This window comes from Nematolebias whitei, chromosome 22 (assembly GCF_014905685.2).
Source record: "Nematolebias whitei isolate Nwh7 chromosome 22, NemWhi1, whole genome shotgun sequence".
NCBI classification, from domain to species: domain Eukaryota; kingdom Metazoa; phylum Chordata; class Actinopteri; order Cyprinodontiformes; family Rivulidae; genus Nematolebias; species Nematolebias whitei.
The window spans coordinates 12,672,832-12,695,132 of NC_056519.1; the positions used below are offsets into that span (position 1 = coordinate 12,672,832).

General features: G+C 38.0%; 1 protein-coding gene across 2 annotated transcripts in view; it reads right to left on the reverse strand.

The window, feature by feature from the left end:
- Positions 1 to 2,940: 2,940 nt before the first annotated feature.
- chchd3a (coiled-coil-helix-coiled-coil-helix domain containing 3a) overlaps positions 2,941 to 22,301 on the reverse strand; it is an 83,480-nt gene continuing 64,119 nt past the window's right edge. For both annotated transcript variants that reach the window (XM_037696015.1, XM_037696014.1), the window contains 2 exons: positions 8,259 to 8,394; positions 2,941 to 3,150 (listed from right to left, as the gene is read on the reverse strand). In XM_037696015.1, the coding sequence (XP_037551943.1) occupies positions 3,127 to 3,150; positions 8,259 to 8,394 (160 nt within the window). In that variant the 3' untranslated portion in view covers positions 2,941 to 3,126. The remainder of the gene's footprint in view (positions 3,151 to 8,258; positions 8,395 to 22,301) is intronic.

Genomic DNA, 22,301 nt, shown 5'->3' on the forward strand with positions numbered 1-22,301 from the left:
TATATTAATTACTCAGCATTACTATGATGCAAGTTCTGAAAAGCAATTTTCAGCTGTAATCAAATAAACTGGGCACATTTAAAAAAAAAAATATTGATCCATTACACTTTATTTTTGATTAGAATAATTATTAACTTTACTTAGAAAATACTGTAAATAAATACAAGTGAAACATTTTCATTGTATTTTATCATCAGATAAGCTAACAACAAACCTTTTATTGTTTTCTGTACAGTGGACCTGCTTTCTATAATAATGACCTGAGATCTTTAAATATTATGAAGACGAATGGAGCTGAATGAGAGAACTGTCTGCAAAGGTTATTAAATGCTTTTGGCTTCAGGACGACTCATTCATCTTGATTACTGTAGCACTGAAAAAGATAAAAATATATGGCTTCAGGTAATGGTTACATGAGGATTTAATCCAGCATTGGGCACTGAAACAGAATGAAATGCAAAGAAATAAACACAAATTTAGATTTTTTTTTAAACTCAAGATGAGAAAAACACATTTTTTCAGTTTATCCACCACTTTTTGACAATTGTTTTGATCGTGTAGGTGTACCAAAACTGCCTTAGAATAAAATTTTATTATATATCACTGCATTTTATCGTTACGCAAATGTTCATAGCTTGCTTTAAGAGAATCAAGGATTATGGTGGAGACATTTAAGCTTAAAAATGTCCATTTGTCATGGTTAAAACAAAGTTTAATTAAACTACATTATGGTATGTAATCTCTTTAAAGACAGACCATTATTTTAAATAGCTTATACTTGGTTCGGTGATCTTTGAAAAAAGTAAGGCAAAGGAGAAAATGAACTCCGTGTTACAGAGCAACACCTGGCGTGATCCTCTATTATCCAAAAGCTTTAGAAAGCCCCGCCCCCTCACATCCACACTCATCAGAAATCAACTCCTAAGATCTTTGCATCACCACAAGTCAAAAAAGCAGAGAAACAGCTGACGGACAAGCAGAGGTAGATTAGTCATAACAAATTTGCACGCGCACACACACAAACACACGCATGGCTCTTCAGGCTCCGCCCATCACAAATGGTCCTCTTCTGATGGAGAATTAAGATCAGTTCTCCTTCACCATCAAAAACGTTTGGACGGTTGCTGCAGCCTTTACCACCGTTCATACTGCTGAATCAATCACTCAGTTTGATTTCATGAAATCCAACCAAGACTCTGGCAGAATGAAAAAGTCTGAGTTGGTGTCATCCCAGGCAACGTTAGGCTGAGACTCTGGGACTGGGAGAGAAAAAAATACTTATTTTCCACTTACAAAACCTGATTGGAAATACTTTATGTCGAACAGAAAAAAAGTAAATTGTTTAATCAATTCTTATATTTAAAACAATTTTATTTCATGCAGCTTTGTTGTTGGGGACATTGTTTGTTGAATTATTGTTTCAAATTCCACTGAAATTGTGTGATTTTTATTATAGTCAAGTAATGCCATGACAGTGTAAATGTATTGAATAAATAAACTTCTGGATTAGATACATCTAGAAAGAAACATACAATAAATAAAAGTAAACAAGACGAAATAGAAAAAAAACCTTGAATTAAAAACAGAATTGAAGAAAGTATAAACTTAATGAGTCATACCCTATAAACAAACTGGAACATTACACAATGCAAATTGAAATATAAGTATTTTATGTACATATTCTATACAAACTCAGTGGTAAATCACAGGGAGTTGCAACTTTAATATGCTTACTGAACCTTAATGTATATAGTAGAACCATAGTTTACTGGCATGTTCAGGAACAATGTGTGGAAACTTTTATAAAATGTACTTTAAATAAACCTAGATGTCATTTATATAATGTTATTTATACAATGAAGTGCAGTTGTTGTTGTGGAGACAAAAAAGCATGCAGCTCCAGGAGAGATTTTGTTTCCATGTTTAGTAAAATATTGTGGTTGTCCAATGGCGTAGTTTTACAGAAACTGGAAGCAGCTAATGCAGTCAAGGTCACCCATCTGCTCCATGTTTTCAAATCTAAAACTGTCTGCACATAAAAATATATTGCAATTGATAGAAACTGAAATTACCATCACATTTGTTCCATTGTAACCCAATGACTAACAGCTTTTCTGTGTTTTATAAAAGGAATTTATTTAGGTTTTAATATTTTGGACATTTCTTGCTATTAGTTAACAAGTGGAGACACAGAAAGGTGAACTAAGAAAAGAAAGCAAAGGCCTGCAGCTAGATGTCAAACAAGAACCTGCTGCTTTGAGGACCTTTAGCCTCAGTACATCAGACACCTACTCACCCAGTTGTCCTGTCTGGAACTGTGAAAACGACGTAAAGATCTTTTTTTTTTTTAAACAGAAAAGTTCTTTAAAGACAGAAATTCCTTCTTCGTCGCTCAACAAAATGAGCCGACACATTTTAAAGCTTGATGCAAAAAGTTAATGAACAGAAAATCAAACTGAAAAAAACAAACTAAATAAACAACTAAAATAAACAAAAAAAAAATCAACAACACTTTTCCATCGTTTTCGCTTTTATTTCTTCTGATGAATTGGTGAATGCTGATGTCAATTTTAGGAGTAACACAAAGCCACACAAAATCAAATAAACAGATGTACTGTGTATGTGTATTTGTTCACACCATAGTGCACAAGGAAGAAAGGAAACAAATCATGGAGAACACAACAGGACTGACTTATAATTATACGAACACCTAATTTTTTAACGGTTAATGTGAGTGGAGACTGACCTAAGGGACCTGTGGCAGAGATAGCTGGTGTTCTTGAGGTGGTTCTGGTTAAAACTTAGTTAAAATAGAAGACCAAGCTCAAGCTGTTGGTCCACTGCTAAATCTCCAAAACATCAGATAGCAGTACCGTTACTGTACCATAACCATAGCAGAGATAGACAAAGGGAAAAAGAGGTAGAAAAGGAAGTAGGAACTGAGAAATTAAGGTGTTTATTTCTCTCTCCTTGTGTGCAGTGCCTCCAGTCTGGTTTGGTTCTCCAAAGGGTTTTGAAGGTGTGTGTCTTGGTGCTGACTCATTCTTCCAGTTTATTGTGTCAGTCCGTCAATCAACAACCCCTCCCAATATACTCTGCATTGCTCCTTCGTTCTCTTTCTTATCCTTATCCCCCGGTCCTCAGCTTGTTCTGCAGAGAAATCAAAACAGAGAGTGCCTCAGAGAAGGAAAGAAAAAAATCAAAACAGACAAACGGAAGAGAAAGATATTAGTTCACACATGAAAGAAGACACAAAAAGAGGAAGGCTTGAGAGTACAATAAAAGAGAAGAGGATGAAGTGAGTTCAAGAAGCAGAGAAGGGACCCAAGGGCACTGGATTCCATATTAGTGATAAGTGCAACCACAAATCCCCAGCACTCCCTGTCAATAACCATTTGAACCAGCCTGCTGCAGCAGATGCGACAAGAAAAGCACCTAAGAGAAAGATGAGCGAAAAGGGGAAAAAGGAAACAGACGATATAAAAAGGGAATATCATGGATAAAAAGGCAAGAAACAAAAATACCCGTTTCCTCAGTGACCAACAAAAAAAACCAGTAATGTCAAATCTACAAAATAAAAAAATAAATCTGAGTTTATTTTCCACACAGTGATACATCCATAAAATATTAGGAAAGGAAATGCTCCTAGCGTTCCAACTGCACTGCAAAAGGCAAGACAAAAAAAGCTGAATTTAGGAAATAAACATCTTCCTCACAACATATTTCATACGATCTTTAATTTTTATGAAGCAGTAAATACTTGAAAAAAGGGCTTTCAAAATTATTGTGACTATAACTAGTGTGTAGTTATTGAAGTTGAAACAAACAAAAAGAAAACGTTTTTTCTTGGCTGGATTTAAAAAAAAATGCTTCAAATGGAGAGACGGAGGGATGAACTGGAAAATCAAATGATTATTACCAATGGATAAGCCAACTTTTATGGCAATAGCACAACAAACAACTGTTCTGGATGTTTTTCCTGCAAATATGACCATGTGTTCCTAAAGTAACCATGTGGAGTCTCCAAATGGATCCAAACATCAGAAGGCTGTAACACCTGAATGTTTCAACATCCAGTCATCAGAGAGGGTTATAATGAAAGGTGATGAATAAATGTTCTCTAGCCACAGTTACTGTCAGCATGAATGAAATACAGTAGGTTGAGCGTAAAGAGTAGGGATGAACGATATTGGATTTGAGATCATGATCAGATCAGGTAGGCACGTATGACGTCATAACGTTATGCTGGCGCTGCAGGCATCCTTGTCAATGGGTTGTCACACAAAAACAGCGCCTTTTATATCAGTGAGTTATTTTGATGGAATGGCCGATGTCCAATATTGAACTTTAACGCTAATATCGGCCGATACCGATACCATGCTAAAAATATCGTGCATACCTAATAGAGTCTGAGAATGCACAAAAAAGAACCCCACACCTCCAAACAGCTGAAAGATGATATTTCCTTACTTTTCACAAGTATTTCTATATAAAACATAAACAAACAGTAGATGGATAGAAAAGTTTCTCTTGTCAAGAACATGTCTTTCTTCAAGAAACATATTACATTGAGGCCAAAGAAGACATGTCACTTGTCTTTATCAGACATTTCCTGATCTGAAAATGCATTTTAGAACTCCATAACCTCATCACTGCTATATCGCTTTGTTTGTCATCTTTTAGTAGGAAAAAACAAAACAGAATAGTCTCTTGTACTTTTATGCACAAATGCAGAGACTCGCCCCAGCAGGTTGCAATATTTACACATAGACTTCCTGAAGCCATTCAAGAACCCACCTACTCATGCAGCACATCACCATGGTTATTATGATTGGCTATATGTCTGTAGCATCAAAATCAGTGCCAGAGATGATAGGCCTGACCTGTGTGCCAAAGAGTATGTGCTCAGATGACATGATGCTTGGTGGAGATTATTGGCTCTGGAGAGACCATAGATTGACCTAGCTTCAATCATAAGAGGAGGACCTACACCGTGGTATTTAAATTTGAAACATTCTATATTCAGATCCAGATCAATAGAGTCAATTATGGGGTTACAGCAAAAACATGTGCCAAGTCAATATTATCTGCATAGCAGTGGAAAAATTAAGCTATGGAACGCAACAGTGAACTCCTCAAAACAAAAGCTATGTATAAACGATTTCACTGGACCAGTTTTTCATTCTGGTGCTTGCAAAAAAGAAAAACACTGCCTGAAACCTCAAACGGGAATCTGGCTCAGCCTTTTGAGAGTGACAGGGAGACGGAAGGGTCAGCCTTAAAAAATAAAGTGGAGAAGAAAAAGATAGGAAGCAAAAGGCAGTCATGCAGCGAGAATATGGAATGAGGTGGCAAGCAGTGGATAGAGAGATCAGCCTCAGTGATAAACTCCTATTCACTGAGAGAGAAGAAAAAGAAGAGAGAGGAGACTTTATCTGTCCTCTGGCCGCCTCTTTCTCCCCGTTTGCTATCAGACCTGTTAAGAGCCGAATGCATTAGAAATGTGACTTGGGATGGAGGGATGGTGGACGGAGAGAGAGAGAAGGAAGTATGGTGGCAGGGTGAGGAGACCACAAAAGAGAGCAAAAATGGGTCTAAATGTTATCAGTGACCGCTGTGATAACAAGGCTAATTATCAGCGACAAAGGCCAGACAGCTGACAATGCTTCTGTCTTGGCTGATGCCAGTCGAGGGGTCAGCATTGTAAAAATTAGATTTTGGGGACTGGGATCTTATCCTCGGTGAGATGGCATCCTAGACATTCCTATCTCAACAGATGTGCAGGTTTTTGTCAAATACAGGCTTTGGAGAACAAGCAAAAAATGGAGGAGAAAACTCTTTGAGCCAGGACAGATTTTGGTTTTGACTAAGGGGGCAAGAGGTGACTGTTAGAAGTCATGTTTGGATGTGTTGACCTCCAAAGCTAAAAGTCATGTCCTTTTGGCATTTGTTCTTGAAGCAGCTTCCTGCTTGGCGCCGATAAAGCTGAATAAACATCCTAATCATTAAGCTGCATCAGCTCAGATCAAACCTACTTCACTGCTTCCCCCCCTTTTCTGTTTGCTGAGTAATTCTGCACATTATTCCTTTAACGCCTTATCACAGAACTGTCTCTTTTGCACCTAATGACTTTAAAAGCAAGTCTTAAGACAGATAAGCGCAGATGAACAGGAGTGCGCTGTGATTGCTGCCGGCTGATAAACACAAGCCGATTACCATACCGTCTCAGGCTCGCTTCCAAACAATTTAAAAGATCATAACAGCTTCCAGAATGTGAATATACCCTTGCTGAATCTTGACGAGGGTACAGGTAAGCTTTTTTTTTTTTTTTTTTTAAACGTGCACACAAATGCACACAAACACACACGTTTATGGAATGAATAAAACATTGCGCAATTTACATGATGTATAGCTCAAAAATCTGCCTGCATCTGACTTTTAGATCTAATACTAATACCCACGAGAGTGACCGGGAGACGCAAAACTCAGTTTTCCCCATTTCCAGGAAAACAATGCAATTGCAAAAAATCTAATAGAAAAACTCTATGAATGCAAATTGAGTCTTTTTGGGGGGCAACGGATGTTACATATTGCAATGTGAGAGAAGGGAAATCAAGTTAATATCAACCTGAGTGACATTACTATAACTGTACTGTTTTGACTGCTGGAGATGGAGAGTGAAAAAAAAAACAACGTTTGCACTCAGTAATGAACAGAGAAAGCACAGAGAGGACGAGGATGTTCAACCAGTAGTTGCTGCACTCTTGGACTTATTGCATTAAAACATACACAGAAACAGTCGGGGGAACGCCTGTGTCAGCAGGTATTATGGAAATAGACTGTAAGGTTCGTACTGGCTATTTAAAGCAAGCTTTATTCAGGTGCCGGTAAACTGCTGGAAATTACATTCCGCAGTCTAAAAGCAAGCAGCAGACATGTGTAGTGTAATTAGATGTCAGTGTGTATGCATGCAAAGTGTGTAAACAATATAAATTTATTCAGACAATAAAAAAAACCCTGAACAATCTGGTGTACCTTTCGCATATTTTCTATGAGTCTAGTGACATTTTCTGCAGCTATCAGACACATAGGGGCTACATACTAATTCCACTTCACAGAAATCTACCAGATCAAGAACTTACATATTGTCTGGCCAGGAACGTGCATGCTCGTCATTCTTTCAAAGGGGAAAAATATGGTCATTTGTAATTATTTGGAATAACTGAAGTGAAACTGCATTCTTTGTTTTCCATGATAATTTACAGCAAAACTTACAGAAAGCAGCAACTTTATTGATTTAAACAGAATATGTACTTTTCCAGCAATGATCAAGAATCTCAATGTCCTGATCAGTAATATAAAAACACAAATAAATCAAGTGCACCACACTAGTTTGGTTTTAATCCAAATATACCAAGAGTTGCACCCAAATTTGGCAAAATAAATCAAAATATTGACATTTCAATCTTCTATTGCCCAGTTGTTCATGATCAAAAATAGACATTTCTTAACACACAACCACAGAAAATAAAACTTTAAAAGGAGTATGACTTTTTTATTTGCATTATAACTTTTGTAGTTTTTTGATTTTCCTGTACAGTTTTAAACTAAAAAGACTGAATGAAAACTAATACTAATAATCAAATATTTCATATTGGGAAACCCTCTGTCTTGACATTTCTCATATATACAGCTTTCATATAAATAATGAAGAAATGCATTTCTCCTTGGGCAAATCCTCACTGGATGTGCCGCAGCTTTTATCAGTACGATAATTTGCTTTACCTTGCCACAAAAACTGCTCAGGTAGGGTTTGATAAATACAAAAAAATAGCTTAACCCAGCTTCCAAACTCCCCAGATCCCAATCCAATTGAGCATCCCCGCAATGCACTGGAACAAGATCCATCCACACAGGCACCACCCCCCTCCCTCAGGACCCAAAGAATCTCCTGCCAATGTGCCAAAGACAACAGAACACCTCAAGAAGTCCTGATGGGTCTGGCACATGAACCTATTTGTATTAGGCAGATGGTTTTGCTGCTGTGGCTGATTAGTGTAAATTACAGCTTTAATTGCATCCCTCTAAAATACAGATAATCTGTAATACAGCCGTGTCAGAAATAATCCTTACCAATCTACCGGTAATATCATAGTTCAATCAACTACAGTAAGAGGGTGAAATAATTTACACATCACTTACATGGAAGTAACAAATTAATCAAACATTTTAAAACAAATAGTTCAGACAACACATACCTGTTTGGCATTGTTAACACACTGAAGGTAAAGAGCTGCGATGTTGGAGCAATTCAAGGTTTTTCCAACGTTTCCTTTGTAGCATGCTAGGATCTGGCCCTGAAGGTCTGCACACACAGGATACACCTCATACCTCCTGCAGGGGCGAGAAAGAGAAACCAACAAGTGTGAAAAGAGAAAATACAGCGTTTAAAAGGAGGGGGAGACTGGGGGAATAAAATCAAAGGTTGGACTGTGGTAAAAAAGGGAAACACAAAATGTAAAATGAAACACATAAAACCAAGCTGTGAAGAGGTTTCGATAATACGCATGGAAGACATAAAACCTGAGAGTAAGGAACAAAAAAATAATGCTAGCTGAACCATAAATGTACAGCTTTATCTCGAGAGGTCATGTAGTCAGAGCCTGAGAAGCACTGTAGACAACAGTGTGTGCACCCCCCTGCCTTTATTATTACTGTCATTCCTGCCTGAAACACCTGAGGCAAGACTCACCAATCCTGTATCTGCTGAAAGGAAGGTTAAAGGTTCACAACCTGCTGTATGCGCCACAACACATCACCAGAGAGGCCAGAAAGTTTCCCAAAAAAACTATAACAACTTCTTTGCCATGAAAAAATGAGTCATCGGTGATACAGGACTGCAAAGCATTTAAAAATGTGTGTGTGTCAAATTAACTGCATTTTATGGCACATTTAAAAACAGCTGCCATTGGCCAACGTGCTGCACACAAAACAATATATAGTAAAAAGTTAACACCAAACACAAGAGACTATAAAACAAAACGGAAATGAAAACAATTAAAATATAAGATAAAGAAAAACCATTAAAATGATGCTAACCTGTCAGCTGTCATGCTGTATTAAAAGCTAGTGAGTAAATATGTTTTTAAAAATAAGACCAAAAACAATGAACAGAAGCATGTCTGATATGAAGGGGCAGCTGGTTCCACAGTTTAGGAGCTAAAACTGAAAAGGTGACTGAAAATCGAATAATTGTTATAGCTTGTGGGGTGCCAACTACTCACACGCTGGGCAAATGACACTTAAGAATGCTTCACAGTAATAAAAAAAACAACAACAATATTTTGGTATTAATATGGACATTATATATGGACATGCTAATATGTCTGTTTATTCAATTCAACCTTTATTTATACAGGGTGTCTCATTGAGCCTCGAGGACTCATTTACAAGAGACTTGATTTTAACAAAGAATGATGACAACAGTAGATGACAAAGACAACAGTAGACAATCTAAAAAAAAAGACATAAATTGAAAATAAATAAATAAATGGAAGAAAATTATGTAAAAAAAAAATAAATAAATAAAAAAACATTAGCAATGTAAAATACTAAAAAGTTGTTTTTTGCCATGAACTTAGCAGTTATTTGAAGCCACTTAGAGAGGTCAAGGTCGAGATCTTCAGATCTTTTTACAAGGTGTTCCAGGAAACAGGAGCGGAGTAGGAGAAGGCCCTTTTGCCTAGTTCAGTCCTCACTGAGGGAACACTGCATGTAATAATGTCCTGAGAGCGCACGCTGTAGCTGCACTCACACAGTGACATGTAGGAGATGTATGAAAGCAACAGACCAAGAAGTGATTTAAAGATGAAAATGTACCAGTGGGAGAGTCCGTGTGAAGTTAATGATGACCAGTTAACCAGTGAATATAGGGTGCAATGGTGGGTACGGTAGTTACAGCCAGTTATGAATCTTTGTGCACCGTGATAAACAGCGTACAACATCTGCAGGGTGCTTGCAGGAGCGTTCATGTAAATGATGTCACCATAGTCAATGGAGGGAAGGAGTCACCGTTACAAGGAGTTTCCTAGCATTCAGAGTTAGACAGGATCTATTTCTGAAAAAGAAACCCAGTTTAACTTTCAGTTTCTTTACAAAGTTTTCAACTTGGGGCTTAAAAGAGAGATTTTAATCGACCAAGATACCCAAGTATTTGTAAGAATCGACAAACTCAATAAGAACACCATTCGAATATATAATCCAGGGAAGGACTACTGGTACTAATTTCCTGTTTGAAAACAACATCCCTTTGGCTTTGTAGGCATTTAGGACAAGTTTGAGACGGAACAAAGCAGACTGCATGATGTCGAAAGCAGATTGCGAAAGCTGGAAAACCTTAGCAACTGTTTTAGCTCGACAGTAAGCAACTGTATCATCAGCACAGAAATGTACAGATGCATCAAGGATGATCTGACCTGCATTACCTAAGTAGATTGTGTGCTTCATACTTAAACTTGTCCTGTTAGTCCTTTCTTACAGTATCATCTGCTGCTAATACAACTGATGTGATTTAGAGTTCTGCATTATAGATATAAAGCTAAGCCTTAGTGTATTTAAATGATACTTTCTGGCTAAATGCATGCAGGAGCAGAGTGTTTTATCCAGTCCTGGCAGCAGGATGTCCCACCAGCACTGGTGTCTTGCACAGCGTTAACTGCTTTTGTCTGTCTCTTCACACACCCCATAAAAATCCATAATGACTACGCATGCACATGCCTATTGGCCTATTATGCTAATGGTGGTGTCATCGTTTTGTTCACATCAGTGCTCAGGACTCAGCATCTGCCTCACTAAACACGCCTTGCATGGGTGTGAAAGGCAAAGGGATTTTGCCTGCCAGCAACTCTGGACATCTCCAAGGAATATGGAGCGGTGAAGCCAGGCCCCCGTAGTCAGAATCAGATGTTTGATTTGCATCCTGGAGAGAGAAATTACCCCCTGTTGGATACAAAGTGGGGGATTGGATGCATGGGTCATTACTCAGGGTGCAATGCAGTAGGAAGCTGTTGCAATGGAGATGAGTACATATGTGCATCACCACATGGTCTTATTGGTTTGCAGTGCTGCAAAAAAAATCTATAGTCTCCATCAGCACAACCTACTGACAAACGGTCACAATATAGAAGAAGAATAATTAAAACTTTATTCCCAAGCCAGTCTTGTGGTCTATGGCTGAGCTGAGCTATGTCACCTATACTTAGACATTTTCCCAACACACTGAACAAAAAAAAAAAAAGAATTCAATTTTTTAGTGTGGGTCTACACCTCAAATAATACCCAACATTTACCACTTGCAATACAGAGTGGAACATTACACTAGTGGGAGCGGGAAACATTTTGCATTTGTTGATGTATCAGTGTGAGATTCAGCCATTTGCTAGAACACATGACAGGACCATTGCTCTGTGTCAGGGTGCTGAACGATGATGGCAGTGCTGGTAGAAACCGCTGCCATTCTATTCCTATGGATCTCTGTGCTCATTTATTACACCGCCTATGGGCATCTACAGGGAGGAGAGGAGGCACAAACGCCCACTAATTACTTTCTTAAGCGATCACGTTAATGCCAGGTGCATCCTGCTGATAGAAACTGCAGTGTTTATCACCAGTAATGGCCCCAAAGAGAAAGGGGGGGGGGGGGAAGCAAGAGGGGTAGGCATACAGAGGAAATGAAGGTGGACAAAAGCAAAGAGCATTTCTTGATGAAGAACTAAACATTGGTACTTCTATTTATGCTTAATCTCTGGTTCTTTCTCGGGGGAAAGGTCTGAGAACGTGGCTGAGTTAATCATAGAGACAATAACACTGTCACACACACTGTGGTGGAATGCTGCATGCTCTATCATCTGTCATTAAGATTAACATTAAGTTCCTATTGCCATCCGCACACAGCCGGTACAGACTATAACCTCCCCTCCCTCCTCCTCAGTTTCACATTAAGTGCCCTCATGTCATTTATTATAGAATGACTGCTGTGGTATTAAACGGCAGAGGGAGAACATGCAAAAACAGCAAATGTGTCACATTATGAAAACACCATAAAATATACAGGAATATTCACTTATTTTATCTTCACTTTTTATTTTTATTCTGCTCAGCATAAAAAAACGGAAAATATATCACAGTAAATTTAGCAGGATCGATGTTTAACTTGTTTTAAAAGTATAAATATGAGTAATCCCAGGTAAATTCCCATTTCAACTCCCAAATAAGGTTATATTTTGAATGTGGGAAAACAAGAGAGATATTTCCTTGAAGTCTGGTGCCACTAAACTGATGCACTGTGGGAATTTTAAGGTTTTATTATGAATATTGTCATAAACGGCTATGAATCCTCCGGTTCCCATGTAACCTGAGCAGAAAGGCATTCATAAACAAGGACACTGTTACAAATTCCCAAGGCAAAAATCTTGTTTTTATTGTGTTTATGTGATGTTAGGGGAATGATGGCCAGAGGCATGTTGAGTTTTGCCTCCCTGGGATGCTCTTTCTGTTTAAATGATGCTTTTGTAAGAGTCAATTTGTTTAACTCACAGAGGATGAATGGATGTATAGAGGAATCACACCTCTTAGTTCTTTTTTATCACGTATTTGGAGTTCAACAAATGGTAAAGAGAAAAAACCTTACTTGCCTGCCAATAAGTAGACTTTTCAAAACTGTCTTAAGATGTCAGGATGTGGGTTTTTCCCAAAAGATCCCTGCAGTTTTAGATAGATTAAGTTGAAACTTCAAGAGTACCTCTACAAAGTAAAAAGAAAAACAACACTTTTTTGGGTTGGGGTGTTCCCGTGATCCTTTCAAATGAGCCCTTCTGAAAATAATTTACTGTAGTAAATGTATTTACCAGTACAAATATAGAAACTAGTCATAATATAAAAGCATTATTTACACAAACTATAAAAACGGAATAAATTAAATCTTAAAATGCTACATACAAATAAAACTAAACTTTTCTCCCCCACAGGTTAAAACCAGTTCTTATTTGATAACCCTAATCCTCTTAGTTCCTTTTGCATCATCACATTTAACTACCTACATACATATTTAATTCCATTTAAAATATCTCTTTTGTGCCATTTCACAAGAAAAAGCAATCTTATATTGTAAAAAAATAAGTCTAGTATGTATAAAAAAAATCAGTCCATTCCAATTAAGTCCAGTTAGAATTCATGTATTTTGTGATTTTAACAAGCCAGCTGGTAAAAAATGTCACAGGAAATTACAGGATTTTACTGAACCTTCACTCAAGTCACCTCATACAATCTTATATTTATTCCCATCTTCTTTATTACCAGCCCCAAAATCTCTGGAGCTTCCCGATATATTTAATAAACTTCCATGTGGTAGGAGACACTGAAACAAATAGAGACATTCAGCCATATACAGTTGGTTATTATTTGCACTCTGTGAGTTTAAGTGTGTGCACTGCCCCCCTTTACCCCTCAAGACAGTAAATCTAAACAGTCATATAGGGGTTTCGACTCATTGCCATCAGTAGCGGTAAAGGTCTCCATAACAACTCCTCATCCAACCCAACCCCCAACCGTCAACACACAAAGTCCCCGCAGCCTTGATCCACTGATAGAGGCAAGCATGAAAGAGAAGACTGAGGTTGCTTCAGATATCTACATTACAGTTTCACAGCTGTGCAACATAAATCACAGAGGAAGGAGAGTCAAAAAAAAAAAAAAAAAAGTCAAAAAATGACAGGGGAGAGAAAGAGTGAAGGCATTTCTCTGGGAACAAATACCCTGTAAGAGAAACGGAAATATTTAAGAGATGCTGAACAAAAAGGAGTTTAAAGATTAGTATTAGGGATGCATGATATTGGATTTTTGGCCGATATCCGATATGCCAGTATGTTAAAACTTATTTGTTCGATAACTGATACCAATATTTTTAGTCCTCTTATTTATTCTTATTTGCTACAAAAATTGTGTAACAGCTCTAAGAGCTGGTGACATATATTCAGTAACAACCATATGCATAGCACTTTAATTTTTATTAAATGAAAAGTGTTAAATGTTATTTATTAACATTAGTCACCTGCGATGCTGTCTCACTTGTGGAGGCTTGTTCCAGGTTCCTAGCTGCAGTGTGGGATCCTCTGCACTCTTGTGCATGAAGGACAGCCTTTTTAAGTTCAAAGGTTTTTGTCTATCCTTTGTGCCGTAAGACTAATCATGCTAACGGGGCTAACACTTACCTTCAGATCTTACCTCACTGATTAGATCTTACCTCACTGACAGATCCTTTTGTGTCTCCATCAAGGATTTTAGTTCTGCAGCGGCAGAGCTTAAATGGGGGGTTCCGCAGGGGTCCATCCTGGGTCCCCTCCTATTCTCTTTATACCTGCTGCCACTTGGTGTTATTTTCTGGAAACACAACATACCCTTTCATTTCTACGCCGATGACTGTCAAATTTACTTCCCCCTAAGACACAATGGTACATGCTCAATTCAACCTCTGCTCAACTGCCTGGCTGACATCAGGGACTGGATGGCTTTGCATTTTTAAATTTCAATGAAAAGAATTCTGAAGTCATGTTATTCCCTCCCAACGACACAATCACAAACCACTGTATCGACCTATCCACTCTAACCCTGTCAGAAAAACAAAGAGTCACTAATCTGGGCGTGATAATGGACCCTTCCCTGAAACTTAACAATCATGTTTACATGATTGTTAAATCATGTTTCTTCTAACTGAGGCGGCTGTCTAAACTGAAGCCCATATTGTCCAAAAATAACCTGGAGACAGTAATACATGCATTCATTACATCTAGGCTTGATTACTGCAATTCGCTCTTGTTTGGTATCAGTCAAACCTCCATAGCATGACTACAACTTGTCCAGAATGCAGCAGACCGATTTTAACCAGTACAGGCAAAAGAGAGCACATTACACCAGTTTTGGCCTCCTTGCACTGGCTACTGGTTCACCTTTGAATCCAGTTCAAAATACTACTGTATGTCTACAAATCGCTGAACAGTGTCCAACTCTTACTTCGCAGTTGAACTGCGAAGTAGCGAGGGCCTACTGTATATCATTTAAAGCAGTCTCTTTTTAAAGTCTCCTGCTGCACAAGTCAGCACATTTCAATGTGAGACATATAGTAATGGGTATATGTCTAAGGTTACACTCTTCAAAAAACATATTGACTATGTGCTGGGGGCGTACTAAGATTGATTTTTGGATTTTCATATAATCTGCATGCATTATTGCAACACAGCGTGCAAGGAACAGTAGCAGTCCATTTTTCACACCAACATACATTGACCATGACTACCATCTGCTGTAACATCACACAATAAAATGACATTCATAGATCTCCCTTACTGATGCAGCACGCTTCAACAGCTGAACAAAATGTGAGACAAGTGTGTGAATGGGCACTTCCATTTGTCATAATTTTAGATGCATCACAACTGTGAAGATAGGCATGGGAAAGAGCAAGACATGCAGGATTAAAGACAAATGCAGAGACACTTGAGGCAGGGGTGAAGGAGTAGAGGTCCACTCTTGGACATATTACAAAGACAAAGAGCAAAGCTTCTCTAGTTACATTAAGTAATGGTCATTTTTTTTTAGACAGAATGCTGCTTGTGCTGCATTTTAGGCCAAATCCACCACACTGGTTGTGAGTCACGAAGCACAAAGCAGTAAAGTTGGTCTTCAAAACTTAGAACATGTAATTTAGTCACTGTCAGTCAGGGAGCTTCCAATCTGTCTGCAGTATATTTATTGCTAGTGAAGAAGATGCAACTGTCCCCTGCTGGAAAAAAAAGCATGTGAGATCATGCTCTGCGAAGGAGAAGGGGACATTGGATGTGACAATCAGCAGAAATGTGTTGCATTGCGGTTCTGTGCAACTGAAAGGATCACTGCAGAGTTGTATCGTACTATTTGGGCATGCAAATTACAAGCTTGTCCTCTTGCGTGAATGCCTTGTGTTTAGAAGCTGCTAAGATAATCATCACAACTTGCCGTGGGTAAAGTTTAACAGCACCAACAAACTTTTACTGAAGCACAAGTTATAGCAAATGCATTTCAGGGTAGAGCAGAATCATTATTGCAATCTTTCTGAAAAGGACATAACAATGAGAGAAAACAACAGCTGAAACTAGCACAAGTCCACCCACCATTTCCATTAAAAACTTTTCTTATGAAAAATATGTACATTCTGGGTTAAAAAAAAAAAAGACGAAGAACAAAATGCACAAAAATACGTGTGGACTGGATCAGAAGAAGACAAGTAAATTCAAAGAAGGTAAATATTGTGCAATGTTTGCCCAAGTACAGACTTTTGAGCCCTTCCACGTCACTGAACTGGCACTGAAACATCTGTCTTGCTTTGAAAAATTAGTCAAATGGTGTTGGTGGTGGGGGGAGGGGGGTGGCAGGAGAACAAATGATTAATTAACAAGGTCCGTGGGAGGAGCTAACATCTTGTCAAGCTGTTCTCAAATGTGTGAATTAAAGTATTTTAGGCTGATAGAAAATGGAGTGAAAAATGAAAGAAAACATTGTTGATATGCATCAGTTTGTGTAAACTTTTAACTATTTGGAAGAGCTTTTATGAAGAAAAACTGGGACTAAATGTTCCAAGAACCAGTTTCTGTCCGATAAAGTACATGTAAAGACACAAACTTAGTTTTAAAATACCAACACTGATCTATAAAAATCTTATCTTGCTTTTATTTCTTGTCATTTTTCCAATAAACACAACAAATGACCTTTTCTCAAGACAATATTAACATTCTGAAGTTTAGGTAAATTGCACTAAAGCATTTCAGAAACAGATTTTGTCAATTAGCATTTAGATTATTTTTTTAATAGATCAAGAATGCTCTTGCATATAAATTGATTTTAGACGTTTATGCATTTTTAAGATCTCTCCTAAACTATCAGAAGCCATTTCTTCTTCTGTATCTTGACATTTAACAACACAGAGCAAAACAAAGATAACTTCAGGTGTGATTTAGTCAGTTCTCGTGAAACAAAGTGTGTGTAATTTTTTGACCCAAACATTAATCAGACGCAGAACAAAAACTGCAGCTCCATCAATGGTATGGATTACGATCGCTCATCACAGATTGTGTTTCCATGTGTCACCATGTTGTCTATTTATCATCATTTGGCTTCTTTCTGGGGTTAATAGGGTTAAAGGGTGGGTGCCGGTTCCCCCTTAAAAAGCCTTCACGTTGTTTCTACTTAAGGCAGGCGTCAATAATAAGACGAGTAAATAAATACAAATGATGCAGTTAAGGAGAAAAATGACACACGTTTCGCTCATGTTGCTTTTTAAAAGCAGACCTGAGTGACCCCCCGCAGAGAAATCCATCAGCATGGATAAGAGATTGAGGAAAGACGAAAGGACAAAGAGAGAGAGACTGATAAAAAATATTTAAAAAAAAAGTGAGGGATGAAACACTGCCAAAGATTGAGGAGAGTGAGGTTGAGAGAGAGTAGACAATAACGAACAAGGAGTGAGCGAAAGAGATTTAAATTAAGACAGAAAACACTGTTCCTATATTCAGCGAGCACTGAGAGAGACGAAGAAGGATGAGAGGATGAGAGGGGAAAAGAAGCTGAGTGTGTCTACTCTGACCTTCTTTATACATAATTTTACAAGGACACTGGTCGCCGTCCTCAGGCAAAAAGCAAACATAAAATAAAATAAAACAGGCCTGTTTAACACTCTGGCTGAGTAGAAACAATAAAGTTTAGATGATAAGAGATTGTTGAAAATGCAAATTTGACACATTTATGAGTTTTGTGAAAAATCCTAGGACCAAAAAAAATGATCCACACCTTTCCTGTCATCAGGGACAAAGCCCCATTTGCCATCAAAGCAATCAAACAGCTCTTAAAGGTAACAAATAGTAGGTTTCCTATAATCATCGTGTTAGGCCTAACACGGGTCAAAGCGAAGCGTTTCTGCAGACGGCTTGATTAATCTTAATTTTGGCTCTCAGACGCTTCAGATATGGCTGTGATGCCAAAGAATGGTTTTACCATCAATCGCTGAAAAATAGATATTAAGAGTTTAAAAATACTGCATTTTACTTCAAATGGAAACTATAGTGCAGATGTGATGATAGTGAAGATCTAAGTGGTTTCAATCATCTGCTAAGTTCCTGGCAAAAACCAATGCGTGCATGTTCCTGTTTTTAGTTTTCTACATTGCTTTACAACTTAGTCGATTTTGTTTTGTTGTTTTTTTTAAATACCATTTTCTTTCATTTGTTCTTCCCAGTTTTTATGCTTTATTTTATGATTGTCTACTGTTGTCATCACTCTTTGTTAAAATCAGGTCTCTTGTAAATGAGTCCCCGAGGCTCAATGAGACTAACCTGTATAAATAAAAGGTTGAAAGAATGAAAAAAAAATGAAATCCTTTTTTGTCATAGATGCTACATATAGAAAAATCAGTTGTGATTGGTGAACACCAAGTATTTTAAGAGAATGTTAAAAAAGACAAATCAATAACCTTGTTTTTTTATACCACATGGTATATTTCAAACACCAATAACAAACAATGCAAAGAGCTAGAAAATTTCATAATGTGCCTCCTAGACCATTTTTTATTGCAGCACAGTCACCAAATAAGGTGTGTGTGCACTGTGTCCATGTATGTGCCCACACAGGTCACTTGAATTATGTGTGCCTTTCACAGCCAGAATAGCAAAGCTCTTAAGACCAAAAGAGGAGCTTTTAAAGCAGTTATTGACTTCTGTCTCTTCAGCTGACCACCATCCTTGTCCTTGTGCCCAGGTTGCTTAGCTACAGAACTGTGGTTCAGCCTCACCTGACAGAAGGGTCAAAAAGCTGCTCAGTCTATCCTACCATCCTTGTTCCTACCTCTGCCTGCCTCCTGAACAACACCTCCACGACTCAGACAGAAACACTTTGATGCATCTCCTGAATTAACGCCTTATAAATCAATAAATCCTTACTTAATTTATTTTGGGACAACATTTGAAAACCTTTTAAGAAACAGACCGTCAAGAAAAAAAAAAGAATTACTCTGCTACGATTTTAGATTTACATACAGCAGAGTACTTGTGGACTTTTTTTTTTTTTTACCAGATTTATCCTCTTCAGTGAAGGTGTAATATTCCTGCCATGCTTCCAAAATGTGTTTATATAACATAGGAAGTGATAATTTCTTAATGTCTGCTTTACTTCAAAAAAGAAACCTGAAATTTCTCTGAAATATAAAATCTCTGTTTTTTGCCATTATCGGGGTCAAAAATAGGTCATGGGAGACTTTTCAAATGCAGTAATCACCTCGTTCTCTTTTAATATGGTGCAATATTTTAATTAGAATTAAAAAAAAAAAGAGGATTGTTTATTTCAAAAAGTTAGTAGTGGCCAAAGTGGATGAGTGGGCTCAACTTTCTCCAAGGTAAACACAAAGAAAAAACATGGTCTTTTGACCGTGGCAGTACAGCACGGCAATGTTGTAAAGAAAAACAACAAGCCATTAACATTCAACAAGTTTTGCTCCACTCCTCCTCATTCCACCTTTGTCTTTGTCTCTCCCTCTCTCTCTCTGTGCGTGTGAGAGAGAAGAGATAAATAGAGGACTACGACTGACTGTTATTGTCAGCTAGATTAAATTTAAAACACAGATTTATTCAAAAAGCTAAAAAGAGACAGACAGAAAGAGGGAGAGAGCATGTAGCCTAAAGGAGGAGAGGAGTGACAGTGGAGTGACTGAATAAATGGAGATTTGATCTGTTATGGTAGCATGCTAAAGAAAAAGCTGAAAATTTGAAGTTTAGACTTGCAGATGCGCATTAGTAATAAAAACAAAAGTGTGAAAATGCATAGTCTTGTCAGATCTTGGCACCGTGAAGAAAAACTTGCACAAGTCCAAGTTTTGGAGACTTCAAACAAGAACAGACATATTATTGTTGAATATTATTTAGCATTAGTTATTTAGCAGCATTGTCTGAGTCACCTGTTCACTAATGTATCATGTTCATGGCCCATCTTAAATCTGCAGGGACATGGACGAACCAAGATGAGCCACCTTCAACAAAAAGATTCAAAACCTGCCAAAAGTTAGCACTGACAGGAAGTTTAGGTCTACGCTACCTTTCTTCATTCCATATTTTCTCATATTCACACATCTAACATTTCCATCTACACCCGTCAGCTTCCATTTCCAACTAAAACCCAGTTTCAATAGATATCCATTTACTCACATATACAAAATCATATAAGTGCCCTTTTACGTACATGTAACATGGTAAAGGTTACACATTCAGAGCTGGATAGCGTGATAATGCCTCTTGCTTTGATAAACAACCAGTGGCAAATAAGGCAGCGTGTAAATCAGAGGAGAGAGATAGTCCCATTTCTACAGGCAACTGGGAGCTCTTATCTAAACTCAGTGTCACGGGGAAAGCGAATAAAGGCTTGTGGAGCTAAGAGCGTGTGTCTCAAATGCATTATCTGTTACACGTTGAGCATATTTAGGTATATGCCAGAGAAATGTATAGCAAATCCATTTAGTTTTTGTCTTTGAGAGAGCATGTTGATGCTTTCTGCTTGGATCCCATTTATGGACAAAAAGCTGCAGTTTCGTCTCATGACTCCCAGAAACCTCTTCCTGAAACTTTGAGGCTTGTGGACATAGATTTTGGTGAATTCCGGTCTGGTTTGTGTGTGTTTTTCTGCCAATAGCCCTTCTGGGTCTGCTTCCACGGAGCCCGTTATGAAGAAAGTTATGATCATAAACCTTGGGAGTTGAGCTTGAATGGTTCTGAATGGTTTCCTTGACTCTTTTTCTACAAATTGCATTATTATGATTAGCCTCAAGCTGCATTTCCTCGTTTGTCTACCTCCTAGGGGGTTGGCTACAGCGCTATGAACCTTGTACTTTTTAATAATATTAGTAACTGTGGTGACAGAAACTTGAAGCTGCTTGGAAATGGTCTTGTCATTTTTACCTTTAACAAAGATGAATATATATATATAATCTTCTTTCTGAGCTCTTCAAGCCGCTCTTGCTTTTGCTGTATGATACACAAAACAATTCTAAACTTCACAGTTTGCTCCCTTTAAATATTCTGAACGGCTGATAAAAAGCTTGAAGCCACCTGTGATATTACCGGTAAATAAGGTCAAACACTTATCGGAAGTTTGAAACTTGATAATAGTGCAAAGAATGATAGTCTGATTAAGGGTACCAATAAATCTGTCCATACGATTATTTTTTTTACAAATACTTTACAATTTCAAATTTTTTCTGAGGCCATGGTCCTCAGTTGGTAAAGGGTGGATGCCCTCTTTGGGTTGGGAGTGAGGTGTTACCTCAACTGGAGGAGTTAAGTCTCTTGGAGTATTGTTCACAAGTGAGGGGAGAATGGAGTGTGAGATTGACAGACAGATCAGTGCAGCTTCTGCAGTATCGCTGGCTCTGTGCCGGTCCATTGTGATGATGAAGGAGCTGAGCTTCAAGGCAAAGCTCTCCGTTTACTGGTGGGCCTCATCCTACCCTCATCTATGGTCACAAACTTTTGGTAGTAACCAAAACAGTAACAGAAGGAAATAAGTTTTCTCCACAGGGTAGCTAGACTCCCTTAGAAATAGGGTGAGTTCAGCCGCTGCTCCTCAACATTGGGAGAAGCCAGTTGAGGTGGTGTGGGCATCTGGGTAAAGATGTGCCCTGGATGCCTCCCTAGGTTTTCTGGGCATGTTTGGCTTGGAAGAGACACTGGGGAAGACCCAGGACATGCTGGAGAAACTATGACTCTCGGCTGGCCTGGGAACGCCTTGGAATCTGTCCAGAGGAGCTGGAAGAGGTGTGTGTGGAAAGAGATGTCTGAGCCTCCCTGCTCAAGCTGCTGCCCCCCATTACCCGACTCCTGAACCAGAGGATTATGGATTATGGAGGGGTGGAATTTGTTTTACAATTTATTTTAACTATCAAAAAAGACATGTGGCTCCTTTATCCATTTGTGCATCTCTTTGTATATTAGATAATTGCTTTTAACTTCATAATTTTTCCTGAGAATTTAAGCATTGTTTCAACATGCTATAAGTGTAAACACAATTCTTTATGCGTTTTTAATTTAAGCAGTTTTGGCTGTTAATTAAAGTGTTTTAAGTTTAGTGTAGAAATGCCAAAATTACTTGTACTTCAAGTGCCACACTTTTATGCCCAAATTCATAATTGTGAGAAATTGTGAGGCATCATAGATATGCACATAGCTTTCTATATATAG